Source organism: Cynocephalus volans, chromosome 17, assembly GCF_027409185.1.
Source record: "Cynocephalus volans isolate mCynVol1 chromosome 17, mCynVol1.pri, whole genome shotgun sequence".
Taxonomy (NCBI): Eukaryota; Metazoa; Chordata; class Mammalia; order Dermoptera; family Cynocephalidae; genus Cynocephalus; species Cynocephalus volans.
Window position 1 is genome coordinate 23,900,926 of NC_084476.1, and position 20,428 is coordinate 23,921,353.

Genomic DNA, 20,428 nt, shown 5'->3' on the forward strand with positions numbered 1-20,428 from the left:
TACTTGCAAGATACCAAAGAAAAGAGTGCATCCTGTGCATTTGTGTGCATGCATCTGCATACACGTGCATGTACAATCATGTGTGTGCAGATGTGCACGGCACGTGCAATCATGAGTGTGTGTAATGTGTGGTGTGTGCAATCGTGTGCATATGTGTGGTGTAATCATGTGTGCACACCTGTGCATGCAGGTGTTCATTGTATGGCGTGTGCAAGCACAAGTTCATGCAAGTGTGCATGTATGCATGCAGATGTGTATGTGTGGCATGTGTAATCATGCATGTGCACGTGTGCATGCAGGTTACGTGTGTGTGTGCATGTGCGAATGCATGTGTGCATGTGTGTTTTGTGCTCCACTCCATACCCCTAGGAAATGGACTTGAACAGATGGAGGTAACTTTTATAAAAGTTCGTGTTTACATTTAAGGAAATCAATACTTGGGGGAACCTGACTTTTCTGGAAACTTTCATCAGGCTTATTCATTAGAGGTTTTTTGTATCAAAACATTATTTCTAGTGTTCACCCTAACTCATTTATGAAGTTGTCATCACACAGTAGCTTTCCTATATCTTTAAAACAGCAACACATGTGCGGAAAGTGAGGTCAGTAGGTGGGTGGAATGCAGAGGGACAGCAGGCTCCGTGGGGCCCTTCCGTGTCCTGTGCTCATGGAGGAAGTGAGTGCAGTTCCCGAAGGCGCAAACGGGAAAAAGAGAAGGAGAAATAAGATAAGAAAGAGCGTGTGGGAGAGGAAGACAGACGCTGCCTGGGTTCTCATGCTAGCCTGAGTCCCCCCTGCATCTTTTCATAGTGAGTTTTAAGCAGAACTTTCCTCCTGCCATTGACATGCATCTCACAGACGCTGACACCACTCCCTGTGAGCCTATGGCACGTGGCCTGACCGCAAGGACGGAGGCCACAGCGATGGTCAGCTTTCCGTCGCTTGGGCCCTTAGCTGGACAACCTCATCTCACTCTCATGAGGAGTCTGCGATAGAGGCACAATCGTCACCATCTCACATTCTCACACCGCTCGGCCCCGCCCCGCCCCGCCCCGCCCCGCCCACTCCGGCGTCAGCACTCCTCAAAGACCCGCCCCTCTGCCGGAGGCGGGAGCTCGGATGTCGCCGGATGTTCTGTTGCTGGGAGCCCGGATGTTGCCGTTGTAACGGCCGTAGTCGGCAGTTGTCCAGTTGTTAGCGGGCACGCCAGATGCGCTTCGGATCAACGGAGTTCGGATGAGAGCACGGAGCGGCGCAGCGGCGGCGGACTGCGGAGACTGCCAGGGAAGGAGCGGCGAGGTTAGGAGCGGCCGAGGGCAGAAGCGGGGCGGAGGGTCGGAGCGGGGCCGAGGGCCGGAGCGGGGCCGAGGGCAGGAGCGGGGCTGGGGGCCGAGGGGAGGAGCGGGGCCGAGAGCAGAAGCGGGGCCGAGGGCCGGAGCGGGGCCGAGGGCAGGAGCGGGGCTGGGGGCCGAGGGGAGGAGCGGCGCCGAGAGCAGGAGCGGCGCAGAAGGCAGGAGCGAGGCCGAGGGCAGGAGCGGGGCCGAGGGCAGGAGCGGGTCTGGGGGCCGAGGGCAGGAGCGGCGCAGAGGGCAGGAGCGGTCGTGGGCCGAGGGCAGGAGCGGGGCCGAGGGCAGGAGCGGGGCTGGGGGCCGAGAGCAGGAGCGGGGCCGAGGGGAGGAGCGGCGCAGAGGGCAGGAGCGAGGCCGAGGGCAGGAGCGGGGCCGAGGGCAGGAGCGGGCCTGGGGACCGAGGGTAGGAGCGGGGCCGAGGGCAGGAGCGGGGCTGGGGGCCGAGGGCAGGAGCGACGCAGAGGGCAGGAGCGGTCGTGGGCCGAGGGCAGGAGCGGGGCTGGGGGTCGAGGGGAGGAGCGGCGCCGAAAGCAGGAGCGGCGCAGAGGGCAGGAGCGGGACCGTGGGCAGGAGCGGCCTAGGCCGCTCATAATTTATATGCACATGTTATGAGTATAGAGCATACAGTAATATGTTTGTCTAAATGTCCCCAAATATGTTCTTTAAATGTGAAAGTAACTCTTAGCGTGGCGAGGTGCTCACTTATGAGAGGCATGTGAGAAGTGAGACTGAGGAGACAGCAGATTCTCTCACCTCACACTTAGCTCCAGATGTCATACTTTCTTGAGCCTGTTTGGCAATTTGTACAAATAAAATATATAAGTGGGTCTGTAATGCAATTGTGCTGTATTTTTTCTTTCCTGAAATATCTCCGTCCAGCGAGAGGAAAGATTTTCTCTTTCATTCATTGAATAAATATCCATTGAGGGTAGACTTTTTGCCAAGTGATGGTGTAAACACTGGGGATACAGCAGTAACTAACACAACGTCCCTGCCTGCATGGGGCTGACAGTCTCGGATGGGCACAGAGACAGTAAGCAAGGGAATATGTAGTGTGTCAATAGTGATTAGTGGAGGAAACTACACCAGAGTAATAGGGCTCTGGAGGGCTTGAGACAGCTGTTATTTTACATAGGGGGTCAGGGAAGGCTTCACTGACCTTTAACCTATTGAATAGAGACTTAACAGAAAATTAATGAGCGTTGCAGATATCTGGGTTGGGCGGCGGAGAGGGGAGGGGGTGAAATGGGGGATGTTCCCGGGCAGAGGCAACAGCAAATGCAAAGGCCCCGAGGTACAGACGTACTTAGCTTGTGTGGGGACCAGTGGGGATGTCCATGTAGATGGGGGAGTGAGAGTGGCACAGTAGGAGCTGAGATGAGAGGTAAGAGCGGTTCAGATCACACAGGGCCATGTAGACCACTGTGCGGAGTTTGGCTTTACCTGAGTGAGAGGGGAAGCCATAGGAGCGTAGGATGGTGGTGGTGGTGGTGATTGGTTAATCAACTTTATTAAGATACTCTTTATATACGGTTTACCAGTTTTCATAGGAGAACTTTGAACACAGAAGTGACATGATTCGACTTATATTTTAAAGGAACTATTCTGGATGCTCCGTAGGGGACCAAGGGCAGACAGAGAGACACTAGTTAGGAAGCTAAGGCAATAATCCAGGTGAAAGATGGTTTCCCTGTTTTCTGCTTTCACACTCTCTAAGCCAACTGCCAGACTCTTCACTCGCCTTAAACCTCCAGTTCCTCCCTCATCTGCACTCATGCTTCCTATTCCACCAAAAAGAGAACAGCCAGAAAAGAACCTCCAGATACTTTCACCACCATATCCCCCAACTTTCCTGGAAGTATTTCTATGCAGTCTGACCTCGCTACTGTTACAGTGGAGAAATGGTCTGGGCTCTCATTTATGGCCCACCCTTCTACCAGTGTGTACTAGATCTCACTTTCTCTCACCCACCCAGGAAAGCACCTGGGATCATCATTGGGCAAAATTCCTGACAGTTTTGTTAGTTATACAACTTTTGTTTATTTGGATATAGACAGAGCATTAATTTTTTCAGAAAAATAGAATAATTCAAATAAAATGCTGATTTTTTAAATTGTGGATGATCTAATAACTATCAACACTAATTTGCTCTGGAAGAAATTTCTACAAATATATAATGCTTCTATCATTCTTCAGGTACAAGAGACTTCTGTTAAAAGAGTTCAACTTTAAGTCCACTGGAACAGAACTAAATGCTCCAAATTGCCTTCCTTTTCATAAATATCTCTTCTTGTTCTGTTTCCCACCCACTTTCAAGCCCCTGTCTCATTTTCAGTTTAATTCAAACACAGAATATTAAGAAACGACATTAGCCAATTCTTGAAGCCCTGATATCTATATTTTCAATCTGGGTTTAGACCATTCGAATGTATCTTGATTTCACTTCAATTTTATACATATTCCTGTGTCATTAGTGGATGGAAATGTGCTTAATAGGCAATAAATTACATGTGTCAACCATGAGACTTTCCATTTAAAATGTTTACAGTCATCCACCAGTTTGATTAAAAATGAATACATTGTTCTAATAGTCATTACTTAAACATTTAATTTGTAATGAATTCATGTCTTTAGAAGACTCATGCTGATTTGAATGGCCCTCAAAAAAATCTCTACAGAAACCTGAACTAATGATTTAAAAGTTTTATCCATCTATGAATTTGACTAATAATTTTAAATTATTCTTCTGTTCATTCTTTACATTTTCTTTTCAGGAATAGTGTTTGGACCAATTGTAAATGGAGAGAAATAATACTGAACTTAAGAACAGGGGAGAAACTATAGTTCTAGCCCTGCCAGTGGCTGTGTGACTTTAGGCAAGTCACTTAATTACTGTTGGCTTGAATTGCATCTTGGGCAAACTAATGAAATTAGCCTAACGTTTCTTGAGCCTCTTTCTAGCTCAAGTGCACTGACATTATGTATGACATAATTTGTGAGGTTTAGAGAGCAGGAGCCTCTAGGTCCTTGTGTTCATCTTCTTGTCTTTACTCCTCTGACAACACCAGAGTCAGCTTTGAAAGAACAAAGAACTCACAGTTGGATGGCCTGAGGGATGTGGCAAAGATTATTAGGACAGTCTCACACAACTTCACCTGGCTGATTGTGAGGATGGTTATGAGTCGAGGTGTAGTAGCCACGGGGGTTTGAGTAACAACTTTTAGGTCACTAGTATACTCAGAATATGTAAGGCAAAGTCTACAATTAAATTTTTTGAAGGGTAGTCATAGGTTCTGTCTGGCTACTCAGATCCAGAAACCTCACAGATTCAGCAGTAGCAGCAGAGGTGTAGGTTAGAATTGTGATAGGCAGGCTGCCAGAAACTAAACTGATAAAAGAGTAAAATAGCAGTTTGTAGAACAGTAATCAACAAATACTCATTAAAACATCTACTCTGTGAGGGGCACCCTACTAACTACATGGGGATTTAAAAAACAAAAATGATCATAGTCCTTGCTCAGAAAAATAAAATCTGACCACAGGAAACATTAACTCAAACCTTGCTGCGCAGTTAGAAGACATTCAATACATTTTGAATTGAAAAATATAATTAATAATGGCTCAGCTGTAGGTAGATCTGCATAGAGGAAGGGAGATAGATTAGATGAAATTTTAGAATCCCAAGTCTTATTCAATTTTGAAAATTTTATGGCAATATTATAAGGCATCTAGACACTTTCATGGACTCTTTAGACAGGAAAAAATACTGAATGGAATCCTACTTCTTTGAGATAGCAGGTGTTAACCAAAGCATGTTATAGTACAAAGACCACTGAATTGGGAATCAAGAGAAGTCTTTATTGATGTACCCATTCAAGAAATATTTATTAGATGCATAGTATATGCCAGGTTCTGTGTGTGACACTGAGGACAGAAGAGTCACTGTCAAGACAGAAGAGGACTGTCCCTATTGTCAAGAAACTTGTAGTCTAGGAAACGACAGACATTGGAAGTAGAACGTTAAAATATAATGAATGTAGGGAAAGGAAAATTATAAGGTGATGTGAGTTGATGTTTGCAGGAAAAATAACTGTTAATATATATGATTCAAAAAAGGAAAATTTTAGTGAACCTTGTTTGTTATGTGACTTTAGTAAGCCTGTCCATTAACAGTGTATGACAGCACCCATTTTCCCACATACTTACACAGTAGTAAGTATTGTCTTTGTAACATTTTTGCCAATCTGATTGATAAAAATTGATATCTTAGTTTGTATTTCACTGATTAGAAGTAAGGTTGAAAATATTTTTGTGTATTTATTGGCCATTTGTATTTCTTCTATGAATTTCCTGTTCATATCCTTTGCCTATGTTTGTATTGCATTATGCTTTTTCCTATTTGATTTGTAGAAACTCTATATAATATAGCAAGTGGTCCTTTCTGTTTTGTTAGTTGCATGTATTTACTCCCAATATGTCCTTTTTTCAATTTTTTTGATTGCCTTGTATGTTTATATAGTCAAATCTGTGAGTCTTTTCCTCTGCAGCCTGCATATTTTAAATTTTATTTAGGACTTTCTTATTGCAAAATTATAAAAATATTCTTCTAATAGTTTTTCTGGTTATTTTATAGGTTTAGTTTTAATGTTTAACTCTTTAGTTCATCTATAATTAATTTTTTATAAGGTGGTGTTATTTTTTTTCTAAGTGGATACCCAGCTGTCTCAAGATCATTTATTAAATTTTAATCCTTCCCCAAATAATTTGAAATGGTACCTTTATCAAATATTAAATTTCTATTGAAGAATGGGCCTATTTCTAAATGTTCTTTCTGTTTTATTACTCTTTCAGTTTATTCCTGTGCCAGTACTCCTCCGGTTATTTTTGTTTGTTTGTTTGTTTGATTTGGTTTGGTTGGGTTTTTGGTTACAGGCCTCTGTGGGGATCTTAACCTTGGACCATGGTGTTACAACACTGCGCTCTAACCAACTGAGCTAACCAGCCAGTATGTTCTTAGTAACATAGCTACATAATAGGTGTTGATATCTAGTATGACAGTTCTCCCACCCCACCCATTCTCATCTTTTTTTCATTTTGAAAATTATATAGGTGTCTTAGTCAGTTTTGGTTGCTATTACACAAACCGTACAGTTGGGTAGCTTAAACAACAAACGTTTCTCACAATTCTGAAGACTGGAAATCCAAAATCAGGGTGCCGGCATGGTTGGGTTCTTGGTGAAGGCCTCTTCCTGGTTTACAGATGGTGTCTTCGCATTGTATCCTCACATGGTGGAGAGAAAGATCGTCTCTCTCGTGTCTCTCCTTATACGGGCACTAATCCCATTCTTGAGGGCTCCACCCTCATTACCTAATTATGTCCCAAAGGTCACACCTCCTAATGCCATCACATTGGGAGTTAGAATTTCAACATATGAATTTGGGGGGGGGGGGGACACAAACATTTACTCTGGGACAGTTAATTTGGGTTATGCATTAGTGTCCTAGGGCTGCCATTACAAAGTACCACAAGTTGGGTGGCTTAAAACAACAGAAATTTATTGTCTCAAAGTTCTGGAAGCTAGAATTCCAAAACTAAGGTGTCAGCAGGGCCATCCTGCCTGTAAAACCTGTTGGGAAGTCATTCCTTGCTTCTTCCTAACTTTGGGTGGTTTACTGACAGTCTTTGACATTCCTTGGCTTGCAGCTGTATAAGTCCAATCTCTGTCTTTGTCATCACATGACATTCTCCCCATATGTCTGTGTGCCTTCACATTACCATCTTTTTGTAAGGACAATAGTCATACTGGATTAGGAGCCTACCCTATTCCACTATGACCTTACCTCAACTAATTACATCTGCAACAACACTATTTCCAAGTAAAGTTACATTTGAGATACTGGAGATTAGGACTTCAACATACCTTTCTAGGAGGGCACGCGATTCAACCCATAACAGAGGAGAATTGGCATCTATGTTTTTCTGTTTCTGTTGGTTGTAACAGAATACCTGAAACTGGTAATTTATAAAGAAATAGAATTTATTTCTTCCAGTTTCAGAGGCTGGAAAATCCAAAGTCCAAGGAACACATCCGGTGAGGACCTTGTTCTTGGTGATGACTCTGCAGCAACGCAAGGTGTCACATGGCAGATGGCTTGAGCAAGAGAGAGATACTAAGCTCTTCTCACTCTCATAAAGCCATCATAGTCACATACATGACTACCATTAAACCATAGTTGGGTTAAACCATTCACTAGGGCATGGTTCTCACAATCCTAATTACCTCTTCAAGGCCCCATCTTTCAGTTACCATAATAGCATTTCCCCCACTCCTAACACTGTCACCATGGGGGTTAAGTTTCTAACACATGAAACTTTGGGGGACACAATTCAATCCCTCACAGCATCTTTAAAGTATTGAGTCCTCTTATCCAGAAACATGGGTTTTCAGTTCATTCTCTTGAAGTGTGAAGAAGTCAGCAGTATTATTATTGCTGCTCTGTTACTCTGCTTTTTCCTTGGACTGTTTTTAAGATTGTTCCATATTTCTGTCATTTTCAGCAGTTTGACTATTATATCTTTGGCTATGGTTTCCTTTGTATTTAGCTTGCTTATGGTTTTGGGACTCTAGAATCTATGAGTCATCAGTTGGGAAAATCTTCTATCCTTATCCCTTAAAATATTGTATCATTCCTATTCTCTCCTCTTTTTTCAGACTCCACTTACATGTTTGTTAGCACTTTTGACTATGTCTCATAAGCCTATTATGCTCATTTTGTAAAAGAGATAAGCTTTTTTTGAATGTCTGGTATATGGAAAGGATTATATAAACTACATCATCAGTTGGTAAAACAAGGCTAAATGATGAGCAAAAGAAAAACATAAGCTGTAGGGAAATAGTTGAGGTAAATGAGACTAAAGTATAATGAGGTGTCTTTTGTTTCTATTTTCAGTCGTGAGCTTTACTCTGTTTTTCATGAATGGATGCATGACTGATCCCGTAATGAGTAGGTATTTGTTGTTTTAGGAACCAGTAGCATTGGAGGATGTACCAGTGGACTTTACAGTGAGACCATTATCAAAGACAGTACACAGGGATGTGATCTTGGAAAACCATAGGAGCCTTGTCTCATTGGGTAAGTAGAGCTTTATGATTACTATAGACTGCAGTGAGTATTTCCTTAAATGTCAAAATATATGGAATTCTGGGATTTACAAGTGCTTATCTGAGAGTGGGCTGTGAGTTTTGGGGACCAGAGATTTTTTATTTTGTTTGTGCACAGAGACAAGATATTTAATTTTTAACTGAACAGGTGATAGTTTTTGGGTTTTTTTCTTTAAAACATTGTAACTAGATATACTTATTATGTTGCCTTGGAAGCATCAACATTCCTGTATCTCACAATTCCTGAAGATTTCTTAGGATGCAATTATAGGATCTGTCATAAACACCCAAACCCATACTTGCCAGGAGTAGGATAACAGGTTTTTAAATCAGATGTTATCTTTCAAGTAGGAAGAACCATATTAGTAGGTAACACAGGAAAATGGAGAAATGTCATGAAATACTTTTAACAAGAATCAGACAACTAAGTGAAAACCAAGTAGGTAAGAATCCTTGTAAATAACAGTTCATCTATCTATTGTGGTGTCAGTAGCAACAATAGCGGGACTAGCAGGTAGCTTTGGAAATGCTGGTTAGGGTCCTCTGTGCAGAGCCATCTTATCTGTACAGAAAACCGGGTTCATCTGATGGGAGCAACATCAACTTCATTTCTACATACCTTTATCCATCTTCTCACACATCTCTTTGATCTCAGGGGAAGAGATGGCCCTCTTACATTGTTAGTCAATCTCTCCATTCTGTACCATAGATTTCATTCTTTTTCACTTGTTTTAAGAACGTGATTTAATGATTATTTCATGATTTCATCTCTCCCTGTTCATCAACTCCTTTCCTTCTACTATCAGACATTCAAAATTTTTTCTTTCTTTTAAAAGGACATGTTGCCTAACAGTAATTCAATGTTTTCTTTCGTTTCATTACCAACTTTTTCAAATTTGTAGCTAACAGTCTCAATTTCTATTCTCATTTAATCTTTGAATTAGATTCTTAATCTTCTATTCGTCTACTAAAATTATTTTTAAGAGACTCCTGAATTCTTTCTCAATGACAACCTGTTCTTAGTCCTTTCTGTGTTCAGTCTTTCTCCTGCATTTGGTATTTGTCTTTGCATATGTGACCTGATCACATTATTTTCTGTTCTAATCTCTTTTCAAATTCTTTTTCATTAGCTTCACTTCCTCCCTAACACATGTACATGTGCCTTTAAGGTTTATTTTCTACTTATTTATTTTTTTTATGTCAAAGAATCCATCCATTCTGATATCCTCAAATAGTCCTTCCAATATTATGTTAAGTGAAATTAGTCAGATACAGAAAGATAAATATCACAAGTTCTCACATGTGGGAGCTGAAAAAAAATTTTTTTGAACTTTTAGAAATAGAACTGTGGTTACTGGAGACTGGGAAGGTTGGGGGAGTGGTGGCTGGTGAGAAGGTGGTTAATGGACAAAAATTATAGCTAGATAGGAAAAATAACTTCTAGGGTGTACAGTAGTGCTAGGCATCTATTACTAACAATAATTTATTTTATGTTCTCAAATGGCTAGAAAAGAGGAACTCAAGTCGGAAAGCAATGATAAATTTTTATGATGATGGATTTGCTAACTACCCTGATTTGATCCTTATACATTGTATACATGTATTAAAATATAACTCTGTACCCCATAAGTATGTACAGTCAATATGTTTCAGGTAAAAAACAAATAAATTAAGAAAGTCTCCATGTCATTACTCCCTGATATGATTTTTTTCAGTCCAAGTATATAATTTGTATTCTATTCCTATAGATTCCTCTGCCTATAATCTGTTATCACTTGAATGTCCCACTTCACTATTTATTAAACATGTATTTATAGATGTTTGTGGGTTACACTGTGTTGTTTCAATACATGCATGTACTGTCCGTTGATTCACTTAAGGTAGATGGCATAGCTTTGTACCCATTTATCTACAACTTCTCCTCCCCCTGTCCTCTCCCAACCTCTGGTAACCATTCTGTCCTCTCTTGAATGTTTCACTTTACTTTAAATCTCTTTAACCACAATATTTTGAAAGGCACAATCACAGACTTTCCCTGCGTAGCCTCTCTTTCATTTTTCAATATTTGTATCATTAGTACCACTATCCTTTCAACCTCCTTGGTTGCTAACCATTGTATCTCTATGAATCTTGTTTTGTAAACATTCCCTATAATCTGGGTTAGTAGTTTTTTTGTTTCTTTTTATGTCTTAGACTTACACCTATCCTGAATTCTTACTAGTATTATTTCAATCCAGGCCCATATCATTTTATACTTCCTTCCTGAATTTGACCTTTATTCTCTAATTATCCCTTTTTGATGGACTTAGCAAGCATTTTCATCTAAAACATATTTATCATGTTACTACTCTGACAGAAAACTTCAGTTTTACTATCTCCTGCTATATGACATTGAATTTGTTTGCTTAATTGTTAGAGCTCTTTATTATCTGATCCCATTTCACTTTTCTTGTTTTTTACAAAGTCATACATTTGTATTAGTCTCATGTCTTTTAGTCAGATCATTTATTTTATTGTATCTTTATATTTGATTTTACCATGCACTTCGTCTCCATGCTATTATTTCTTTTATTGAGATAGAATAAGAGGATACTTCAAAAAGTACATTGAAAAATAGAATTTAAAGATAATATGAATCTTTCCACAAGCTAGCTGTCTGAAAACCCCTCCTATATTTGGTCTTTGTCCCTGTCAAGACATAGAGCTCCTAAATCTCTTGGAATTTCATGAGTGATAGGAATGTCTTTTGTTATTCATCATGCACCACTTTTGGTCACACCTGAGTTTATGGTAATGAGGTAAAATAGGGTGGGGCCCCTAGATAGTCTTAGGAATGGGTCTGGTCACCAGAAAGACCAAGCAATTAGAGGGCTAGAATTTTTTGCCCCACCCAACAACCTCTGGGAAGGAGAGCAGGGGGCTGGAGATTAAGCTGTATACAAATGTTTTGAATGAGATTGAAGGAGCTTTCAGCTTGGTGAACACATGGAGGTACTGGAAGGGTAGCATTCCTGGAGAGAGCATTGAAGCTCCATGCCCCTCCACCTCTACCCACCTTACTCCATGCATCTCCTCCATCTAGCTGTCTCTGAACTATATCTTTTATAATAGACTAGTAAATATAAGTAAAGTGTTTCCCTGAGTTATGTGAGCCATTTGAGCAAATTACCAAATCTGAGGAGGAGGTCTTAGGAATCCTCAGTTTACAGCTGATCAGTGAGAAGTATGAGAGGCTCAGCCTTGTGATTATGATCTGAAGCGGATGCAGTCTTGTGGGACTGAGCCCTTTAACTTGTGGGATCTGATGTTAACTCCAGGTAGATAGTGTAAGAATTGGATTAAATTGTAGGATATCCAATTGTCCCCAGAGCTGGAGACTTTGGGGGGAACAGCCACACGTTTGGATACCACAATATCCTGTGTTGAGTGTGAGTATAGAGAAAAAAACTGGTTTTTTAATATGGTTTGTCAGAAATATTGTGTGAGTAGAGAAACACTGTTTCTCCAGTCCTACCTATAGCGATTCTTGCCTTCTTTAAACTTCCGTATTAATCAGGACCTGTATTATACAACATTATGTTTAATTATTAGATTGTTTTATTTTTATTATATTTTTCTCTATAACTGATGAATGAGTCTTATTTTTCCCTTTTGTATTTCAGAGGAAAGAGTTACTATTTACATCAACTCCAAAGCAGAGGATTTCTGAAAAACAAATAATGTCATGGCATGATTTTAGAAATTTTTTTAAGTGATGATTCCTAATATTTCATATTAGACAAATTGGAATTTGATGACTAGTTTGAGAAACACGAGTATAGCCAGATTACAAGGAAAAGCAATTCAAGAGGAAGATCATGAATATAACAATTCAGGGAAAATATTTAATCTGAGCTCAAACCTTTTTGACCAACTGAGAGTTTCTGTAAGAAGAAGTCTTCATAATTATGACATACATGGTAGAAACTTACACCATAATTCTGCTTCAGTAAATTTTTTTAAAGGCAACTCATGAATGAAAAATAATTAATTAGATATAAGAAAGGATGCATTTGTTTCTCAAACCTTACTTATTCTGTAAACAATTTAAATGTAAAGCCATAGTTTAGTTGTGATGGAACCTGAGAAAATTTGTATGAAAGAGAAATCTTACCAGTGTACCGAATGTGGGAAAGGCTACACATGTATTGCATCCCTTACCCAGCATCAGAAAACACATATTGGAGAAAAACCTTACAAATGTAAAATATGTGGTAAATCCTTCAGCCGGAAAACTTATCTTATTCAACATCAAAGAGTACATACTGGAGAGAAACCTTATGAATGTAGTGAATGTGGTAAAGCTTTTACTCAGAGCGCTAATCTCATTCAACATCAGAGAATCCATACTGGTGAGAAACCTTATAAGTGTAATGAATGTGACAAAGCTTTTAGTCATAGGTCATCCCTTAGAAATCATGAGAGTATTCATACTGGAGAAAAACCGTATCCTTGTAATGAATGTGGAAAAGCCTTCAGGCATATTTCTGCCCTTGCTCAACATCATAGAATTCATACCGGAAAGAAACCATATGAATGTATTGAATGTGGGAAAACCTTCAGCCGCAGCACACATCTTATTGAACATCAGGGAATTCATTCTGGAGAGAAATCCTACCAGTGTAAAGAATGTCGGAAAGTTTTTTGCCACAGCACATCACTAGTCCGGCATCAGAGAACACATAGAAGGGAAACCTTATGAATGTAATGAATGTGGGAAAGCGTCAGCCATACCCCAGCCTCTATTCAACATCAGAAAATTCATACTGGAGTGAAACCCTATGAGTGTAATGAATGTGGAAAGGCCTTCAATCGGAGTGCACACCTTACTGAACACCAGAGAATTCATACTGGGGAGAAACCCTATGTTTGTAAGGAATGTGGAAAAACCTTCAGCCGAAGTATACATCTTACTGAACACTTAAAAATTCATAGTGTTGAGAAACCCTATCGATGTAATGAATATCAGAAACTATTTTGTTATAGAGCATCACTAATGTGACACCAGAGGACTCATACAGGAGAGATGTATCCAATGTAATGAATGTGGGAAATCTTTCAGCTTAAGCTCAGCCCTTACTAAACATAAGCAAACACATACAGGAAAGAAACCATATCAGTGTAATAAATGTGGAGATGTTTTTTGTCATAGTACATCTTTAATTAGACATCTGAGAACTCATTTCAGAAATGAAATCCTAACAGAGTAATGAGTGTGGTAAAGCCTGCAGCCATAGGTTATCACTTAACCTGAGCACTCACAGTGGCAAGAAACTCTAGAATTGTTATGCAAGAAAAATTTAGGGCTACACTCATTTACTCAGTATTACACTGTTTGCACTGAGATGAAACACTGTTCTCATAATTAATCTGAAATGTGTGTTATCATTGACAGAAAAAGTTATAGTGAGACTGTTCATCCAAAGCTGAGGTTTGTTTTTTAAACACATATTTAGAAAATTATTTTCAGAGATAAATTACTACAAATGTATACATTTGCTTGTAATAAAACCCTTTTTTGTACACAAAAATTTTAGAGGGATGATGAAAATTTTTTACTATGTACATAATCCCTCATCTTAGTAATTCCCATGTTATTTTGTGATGTTTAAAAAAAAAGTTTATAGAGGGTTTGGATAACAGAATTGACAAATTTGAGTAATAGTCATAGACTATCTCCCACAGAGATACTGTGCATTACTTCCTAATATTTACGAAATATTTTTTAAATGTGTATGGCTGCAAAGAAAATTGCAACAATCTCTCAGAGGAAAATATACTCAGGGCCTCACTGTGGTTTTTTGTTTCTTTTTAGGCCCTTATAATCAAAAAGTTCATTTAATTCTATTTTTCCACATATTGTTCAAGTACCCTATGTATGACTTGTAAATATTTTCTTCTATTCTGTGGGTTATCTTTTCAATTGTTGATGATGTTCTTTGAAGCACAATGTTTTTTATTTTTGTGTAGTCAAGCTTATCTTTTTTATTTTCTTTTGTTTGTCTTTTTGGTGTAACCCAAGTTCACAAAGATTTACTCCTTGTTTTCATCTAGGAGTTGTATAGTTTTAGCTTTTACTTTTAGGTTTATGACCATTTTGAGTTGATTATTTTGTATATGGTGTCAGGTGTGGGTCCACCTTCATTCTTTTGCATAAGAATATCCAGTTGTCCCAACACATTCTGTTGAAAATAGTATTCTTTCCCATATTTTTCTTGACACCTTTGTCACTCAATGGTATTTTAAAATGAAATTTAGCACACTAAAAATTAGTATATAAGAACAACTTTAAAATTTTTTAAATTTAGGAATAACAAATGGGGTTGCCTTCTAAGTTATTCAAATGTTATTTTGTAGGGAATAATTTGCATATTGTAGATGAAACAATTGGACTTATGCTACAGGAAATGAAGAGAAATGTGTGTATATGAGACTTTATGATAACAATAGCATCTCAACAGTGAAGAAAGAATGGACTAGTTGATAAATGATATTGGAATAATTGGCTATTTATTTGAAAAAGTTACCTAATAAAATACACAAAATTAAATTCCAGAAGGAAATCAGTGACTGTCATTTTGTGGTAGTTTATCAGGAGACAGGATCTAGGCACACGAATTTGAGGTTTTCTTCAGATCCTTCCACAACTCCTATTAAGTAAACACAAGTTTAAGAAGGATTTCAAAAAGGCTTTGTTATAATCACTGATTGAATTATAATTGCATAGCTCTCCAAATCATTGTAAAAAGAAAAAACAATATTGCTTTAAGGGAAAAATATCAAAAAGAAGTAAACCTACAACAAAGTAAAAAGTAAGATTAAGTGTAACCATTATGACAGTGAAAACCTCCTTTAAAAAGATACAACCTTTAGATGAGATGCATAGGAAGCAGAATTAACATTTATTTGTTGCTAAATTAAATATTGTAGGAACTTAAATTGCTAAACTAACTCATCTATAGTTACCCAGCTTGTAAATGGCATAACCAGGATTACGAAACAAAATACTTACAAAGTAAAACTATGCAAAAAGTTTCATAGTAAAAAATAGGCAAAGGTAAATTTGTAGAGCTCTGATGACAAAGCTTGTATGTATTTGCAGTCAGACCATACACAAGCCTGGGCAGAATATGGCCATAGAAAGCTGAAGGTATCTATGTTCGTTTCCTAGGGCTGCTGTAACAATACCACAAACATGGTGGCTTGAACAGAAATTTATTGTCTCACAGTTCTAGAGGTCAGATGTCTGAAATCAGGGTGTTGGCATGGCCACACTCTCTTGGTAGGCTTTTGGGGAGAATCCTTCCTTGCTTCTTCCAACTTCCAGAAGCAGTCAGCTTCCCTTTTGGCTGCATCACTCCAATCTCTGGCCTCCACCTTCACATGACCTCCTCTGTGTCTGCCTTCTCCTGTTACTTAAAAAGACCCTTGTGATTGGATTTAGGGCACACTGGGGCAATCCAGAATGATCTCATCTCAAGACCCTTAACTTAGTGACATTTGCAAAGACCCTTTTTGCAAATAAGGTAATTTTCAGAGATTCCAGAAGTTTGGACATGGACCTATCTTTTGGAGAGTGTCATTCAACCCACTATGTTATATGAAACTAGAGGGAAGTCTACATTACAATTGAGGCAGAAAGCAAACAGGTGAAGCCATTCTGTGTATTAGGTATAAAAAATGAGGCAAATCAAAAATCCTGGATGATTGTCTGTAAGTTAGAACATGGAATGTAAAGTTAGGCTAGGCCCGTGGTCTTCAAACAGGAATTTCCGGAGGTACATGGAAACAAAAGTAGGTATGATTTGTAGATAATCAATTTCCATATCCTTTTCCTAAAACTTATTTGTTTGTAAATGAATTAGCTTTCACAATAACTCTTCTCCAGCTTTACATAAGAAAGCTTTAAACCCATCATCCACCCTAAACTACACTTCTGGATTTCCAAACAAAAGGAAGGCCTCCTTTAGTGATTAATGAAGACACACCTTAAAGCCTTATGGCTTCCCTCTGTGAAGGGTGAAGTATGGGATCAGAAATAGGGTATTTTGGCCAATTTTAAGATGTTTTAAAATGAAATTATGTTAGTTGTGTGAGTAATTAAAAATCTTAAGAACCTCGCCTTTTATTTTTCCAACTAGGGCTAAAGAATGTATGTCTCTTGAGGTGGAATCCCTTGAGAGAAAATGAACACCAGAAAATTTGAATGCTAAAAAATGGCTTTTGTGTAATTAAACATAAGCAATTATTTCTCTCAATGTGTCATCTTCAGCTGAAAAGAAAAGCATCTTTGAACAATAGCAGTAAATGTCTGTAGCACTACACTTGGTTTTCCACTGTATGGGAAAGGAGAGAGAGTCTGAGTTAAGGCCTTACAAAAATTCCTGAGTAGCAGCTGCTATGGTTTAGATGTTTTAGTCCCCTCCAAAACTCATGTTGAAACTTAATCTCCAATTCAACAGTGTTAGCAGGTTGGGCCTAAAGTTGGGGGGGGGGGCGGGTGTTTAGGTCATGAGGACTCTGCCTTCCTGAAGGATTAATGCCAGTACGAAAAGGGCTTGCAGGAGTGTGTTCATTCTCTTCTGCCATGTGAGGAACAGCATTTCTCCTCCCTGGAGGGTAGAGCATTCAAGGCACTATCTTGGAAGCAAAGACCAAGATGGTACCAGACACCAAAACCTACCAGCACCTTGATAGTGGACGTCCCAGCCTCCAGAACTGTGAGAAATACATTTCTGGTCCTTATAAACTACCCAGTCTCAGGTATTCTCTATTATAGCAGCACAAAATAGACTAAAACAATGGCAAATGGCCTAGCTGGTTGGGCAGAGACATGAAAGGATTAAGATTGGGATATTGTAGATAAGGGAGTCTGGGCAAGAGGCATGTAGATCTATGGGATCGTGCACAGGCTGAAAATCTTTGTGTTTTAGAAAAATTCCCTGCAGAAAAGGCACTAAACAACCAGGTGTACAAGATGACTCACCTAGTGGATGTCATCCAGCCTGTCTTTTGCTACCACAGTGCTTGTGCAATGGGCTCATGAATTGAGAAACCATGACTGCAGGGATGGAGCTGTTATATGACCCAACAGCAAGGCTCGCCAAGGCTGACCTAGCTAATATTACTGTTGAATGCCTGAAGCTTCAGCAGCAGAGACTAACTCTAAGGCTCTACGTGGTAACATCTTTAAGGAGACCAGCCAGCCACTTTGTGGCAAGTTGATTACGATGGACACTTCCAGTCTGGAAGAGGTAGTGATTTTTCCTTACTGAAATTGGCAACTACCCTGGATGTGGGTTTACCTTCACTGTCTGCAGTGACTCTGGCTGCATCACTAATTGAGAGCTTACTGAATGCCTAATTGATGGATGTGGGAACCTGCAAAAAACATTGACTCAGAACAATGAACCCATTTTATAGTGAAGGATGTGTGGCAATGGGTGTATGATCAAGAGATCCACAGGACCTACCATATACCTTATCACCTAGAACTGCCATTCTAATACAATATTAGAGTGGCCTCTTTAAGACTCAGCTAAAGCATTAGTTTAGGAATGACACCCTTCAACGTTAGGGTGCTGTTGTTCAAGTTGTGGTACAAACATTGAAGCCATGACTAACAAATTGTTCTGTATCTCCAATAGCTATTACACACAGACCCAAGAACCAAGGGTTACAGTAGGATTAATTTTTCTCACCTTTACTCCAGAGTTCTACTTATTCTTTTCCCACAAATTTGGGTTGTGCTAGATTAAAGGTCTTGTTTCCTGGGACAGGAATATGAAGCTATTGCTACTGTCTGGTCTTTGGGTCCGTCATGTCAATAGATCAACAGGCGAAGAAAAGAAAATACTGGTGGGTCGATGCCATTTATCAGATTGAGGAAGTTTCTTCTATTTCTAGTTTGCTGAGAATTTTAGTGTTAAATTTCCTCAACTGCCTTTTCTGCATTTATTGAAATAACCATATGGATTTTCACCTTTATTGTATTAATATGGTGAATAACATTGATTTTCAAATGTTAAAACAACCTTGTATTCCTAGTTTAAGCCCCATTTGGTCATAATGTATTATCCTTTAATATATTGATGGATTTGACTTGGCCATTATGTTAAGACTCTTTGCATGTATATTCATGAGGCACACAGAGCTGTAATTTTCTCTTTTTTTGCAACACTATTGTGGGGTTAATTATTAGGGTTATGCTGGACTCAAAAAATGAATTGAATTGAAAATTGTTCCTTCCTCCTTTATTGTCAGAGTTTGTGTAAGATTGGAGTAATCTTTCCTTTAATGTTGATACAATCAATGGCATTTTTTCTTTATGGCATGGGTTTTTATAGCAAATTGAAATTCTTTAATAAAAATAAGGGTATTCAGATTTTTTTAGTACTATGAATGATTGTTTAAGATGTAGTTTTAAAGGAATTTGACCATTTCATCAGAGATTGAATTTGTTTACATAAAGTTGATATGAGTCCCCTATTATCCTTCTAATGTCCGTATGAATTGCTAATGATAACCCCTTTTTCCTTACCAATAGTGGTAATTCGTGACCTCCCTCTTTTTCATGTGATCAGCCTAACTAGGAGTTTATCAATTTTGTTGGTATTTGAAGGAAGGACCTTTGTTAATTTTCTCTCATTTGCCTGTCTTCCATTTCATTTATTTATGCTCTTCTAATTAGTATACCCTTTATTTATTTAATCTCTGGCATTTATATTATTACATAAAATAAGATTTAATACTTATCTTTAAACATAAGATATCTTTAGAAAATTATATAACCATCACACTAGAAAGGATAGATTTTAATCATCATTACAGCTACAACCACCAATTACTATAAAAGGGTATAACTAAGTAAACCACTGTCATTTGTTTGTGGAAAAAGATCCTTCAGGTTCTGAACATAGCATCTTTAGGGCCTTCCAATTCTGAGAGGTACTTTTTTCTTGTTGCTGGCTGGAATAGGGATCTGAACTCTTGACCTTGGTGTTACAAGGCTCTGTTCTAACTGACTGAGATAATCGGCCAGCCCTGCCTTCCAATTCTGAATGGTTTTCCAATATAAAATATCATTATTGAGAGGCATGGAGAAGTAACAGTGGAGGCAGAGGCCGGTGCTGTGGGGCCACAGAGTCTTCGTGAAGCCTTCAGAAGGAACACAGCCATGCTGACACCTTGATTTTATCCTGCTGAGACTAATTTTGGACTTTGGATCTCCATAACTGGCTTGTGGCCTGCGCAGGGGCCTGGGGATGGTGAAGACAGTCTTTCCGTGCGGAATGAAGGTGCTCTCATAGGGGAGGGAGAGGCTACAGTGAGAATGTCCTGGGAGGAGCACATGATCTGTGAGCAAGAGTGCCAGGGAAGGTTTCCTAGAGGAACGACATCTAGGCTCAGCTGGATTTATCCACACTGTTTCAGGAGATTGTAGGTGGCTCATTTCGTTGCAGCACACTATTCCATCAGATGAAGAGTATATCACCCAGTTCCAGGGACCCAGCAGAGAGTACCCACCCAGAAGAAGGTCCTCACCACATGTGTTTCCTGGACTTTTGACTTCCCAGCCTACAAAATTATCCCTGGGTCACTGTCACCATCACCAGATGGACTTTGAAATTCCCAGCCTTAGAAACTATCAACCAATTTACAACTATAAAAACATTACATCAAGTGCATACAGAACGGGGAGACGTCCAGTGGGGGAGGCAGAACCTCTGCAGAGACCACATGCCCTGCAGGGCTGCTGTCGCACAATCCAGCAGGGAGACATTTGGCAGGGGAGGTGGGAACTCCATGGGAACCACACCGCTGCCACGCGATCCAGCAGCCTGGTCCAGTGTGTGTGGAGTGGGGAGATGTCCAGCG

The 20,428-nt window shown here is 39.4% G+C and overlaps 1 protein-coding gene across 1 annotated transcript; it reads left to right on the plus strand.

Annotated features, from left to right (window-relative positions):
• The first annotated feature begins 1,156 nt into the window (after positions 1-1,156).
• On the plus strand, positions 1,157-18,877 carry ZNF883 (zinc finger protein 883). Its single transcript, XM_063082395.1, is given in 6 exon segments — positions 1,157-1,299; positions 8,375-8,483; positions 12,175-13,237; positions 13,239-13,273; positions 13,276-13,579; positions 13,581-18,877. Coding segments are annotated over 4 exon segments (1,131 nt in total). The 5' UTR covers positions 1,157-1,299; positions 8,375-8,483; positions 12,175-12,626; the 3' UTR covers positions 13,762-18,877.
• Positions 18,878-20,428: the final 1,551 nt, after the last annotated feature.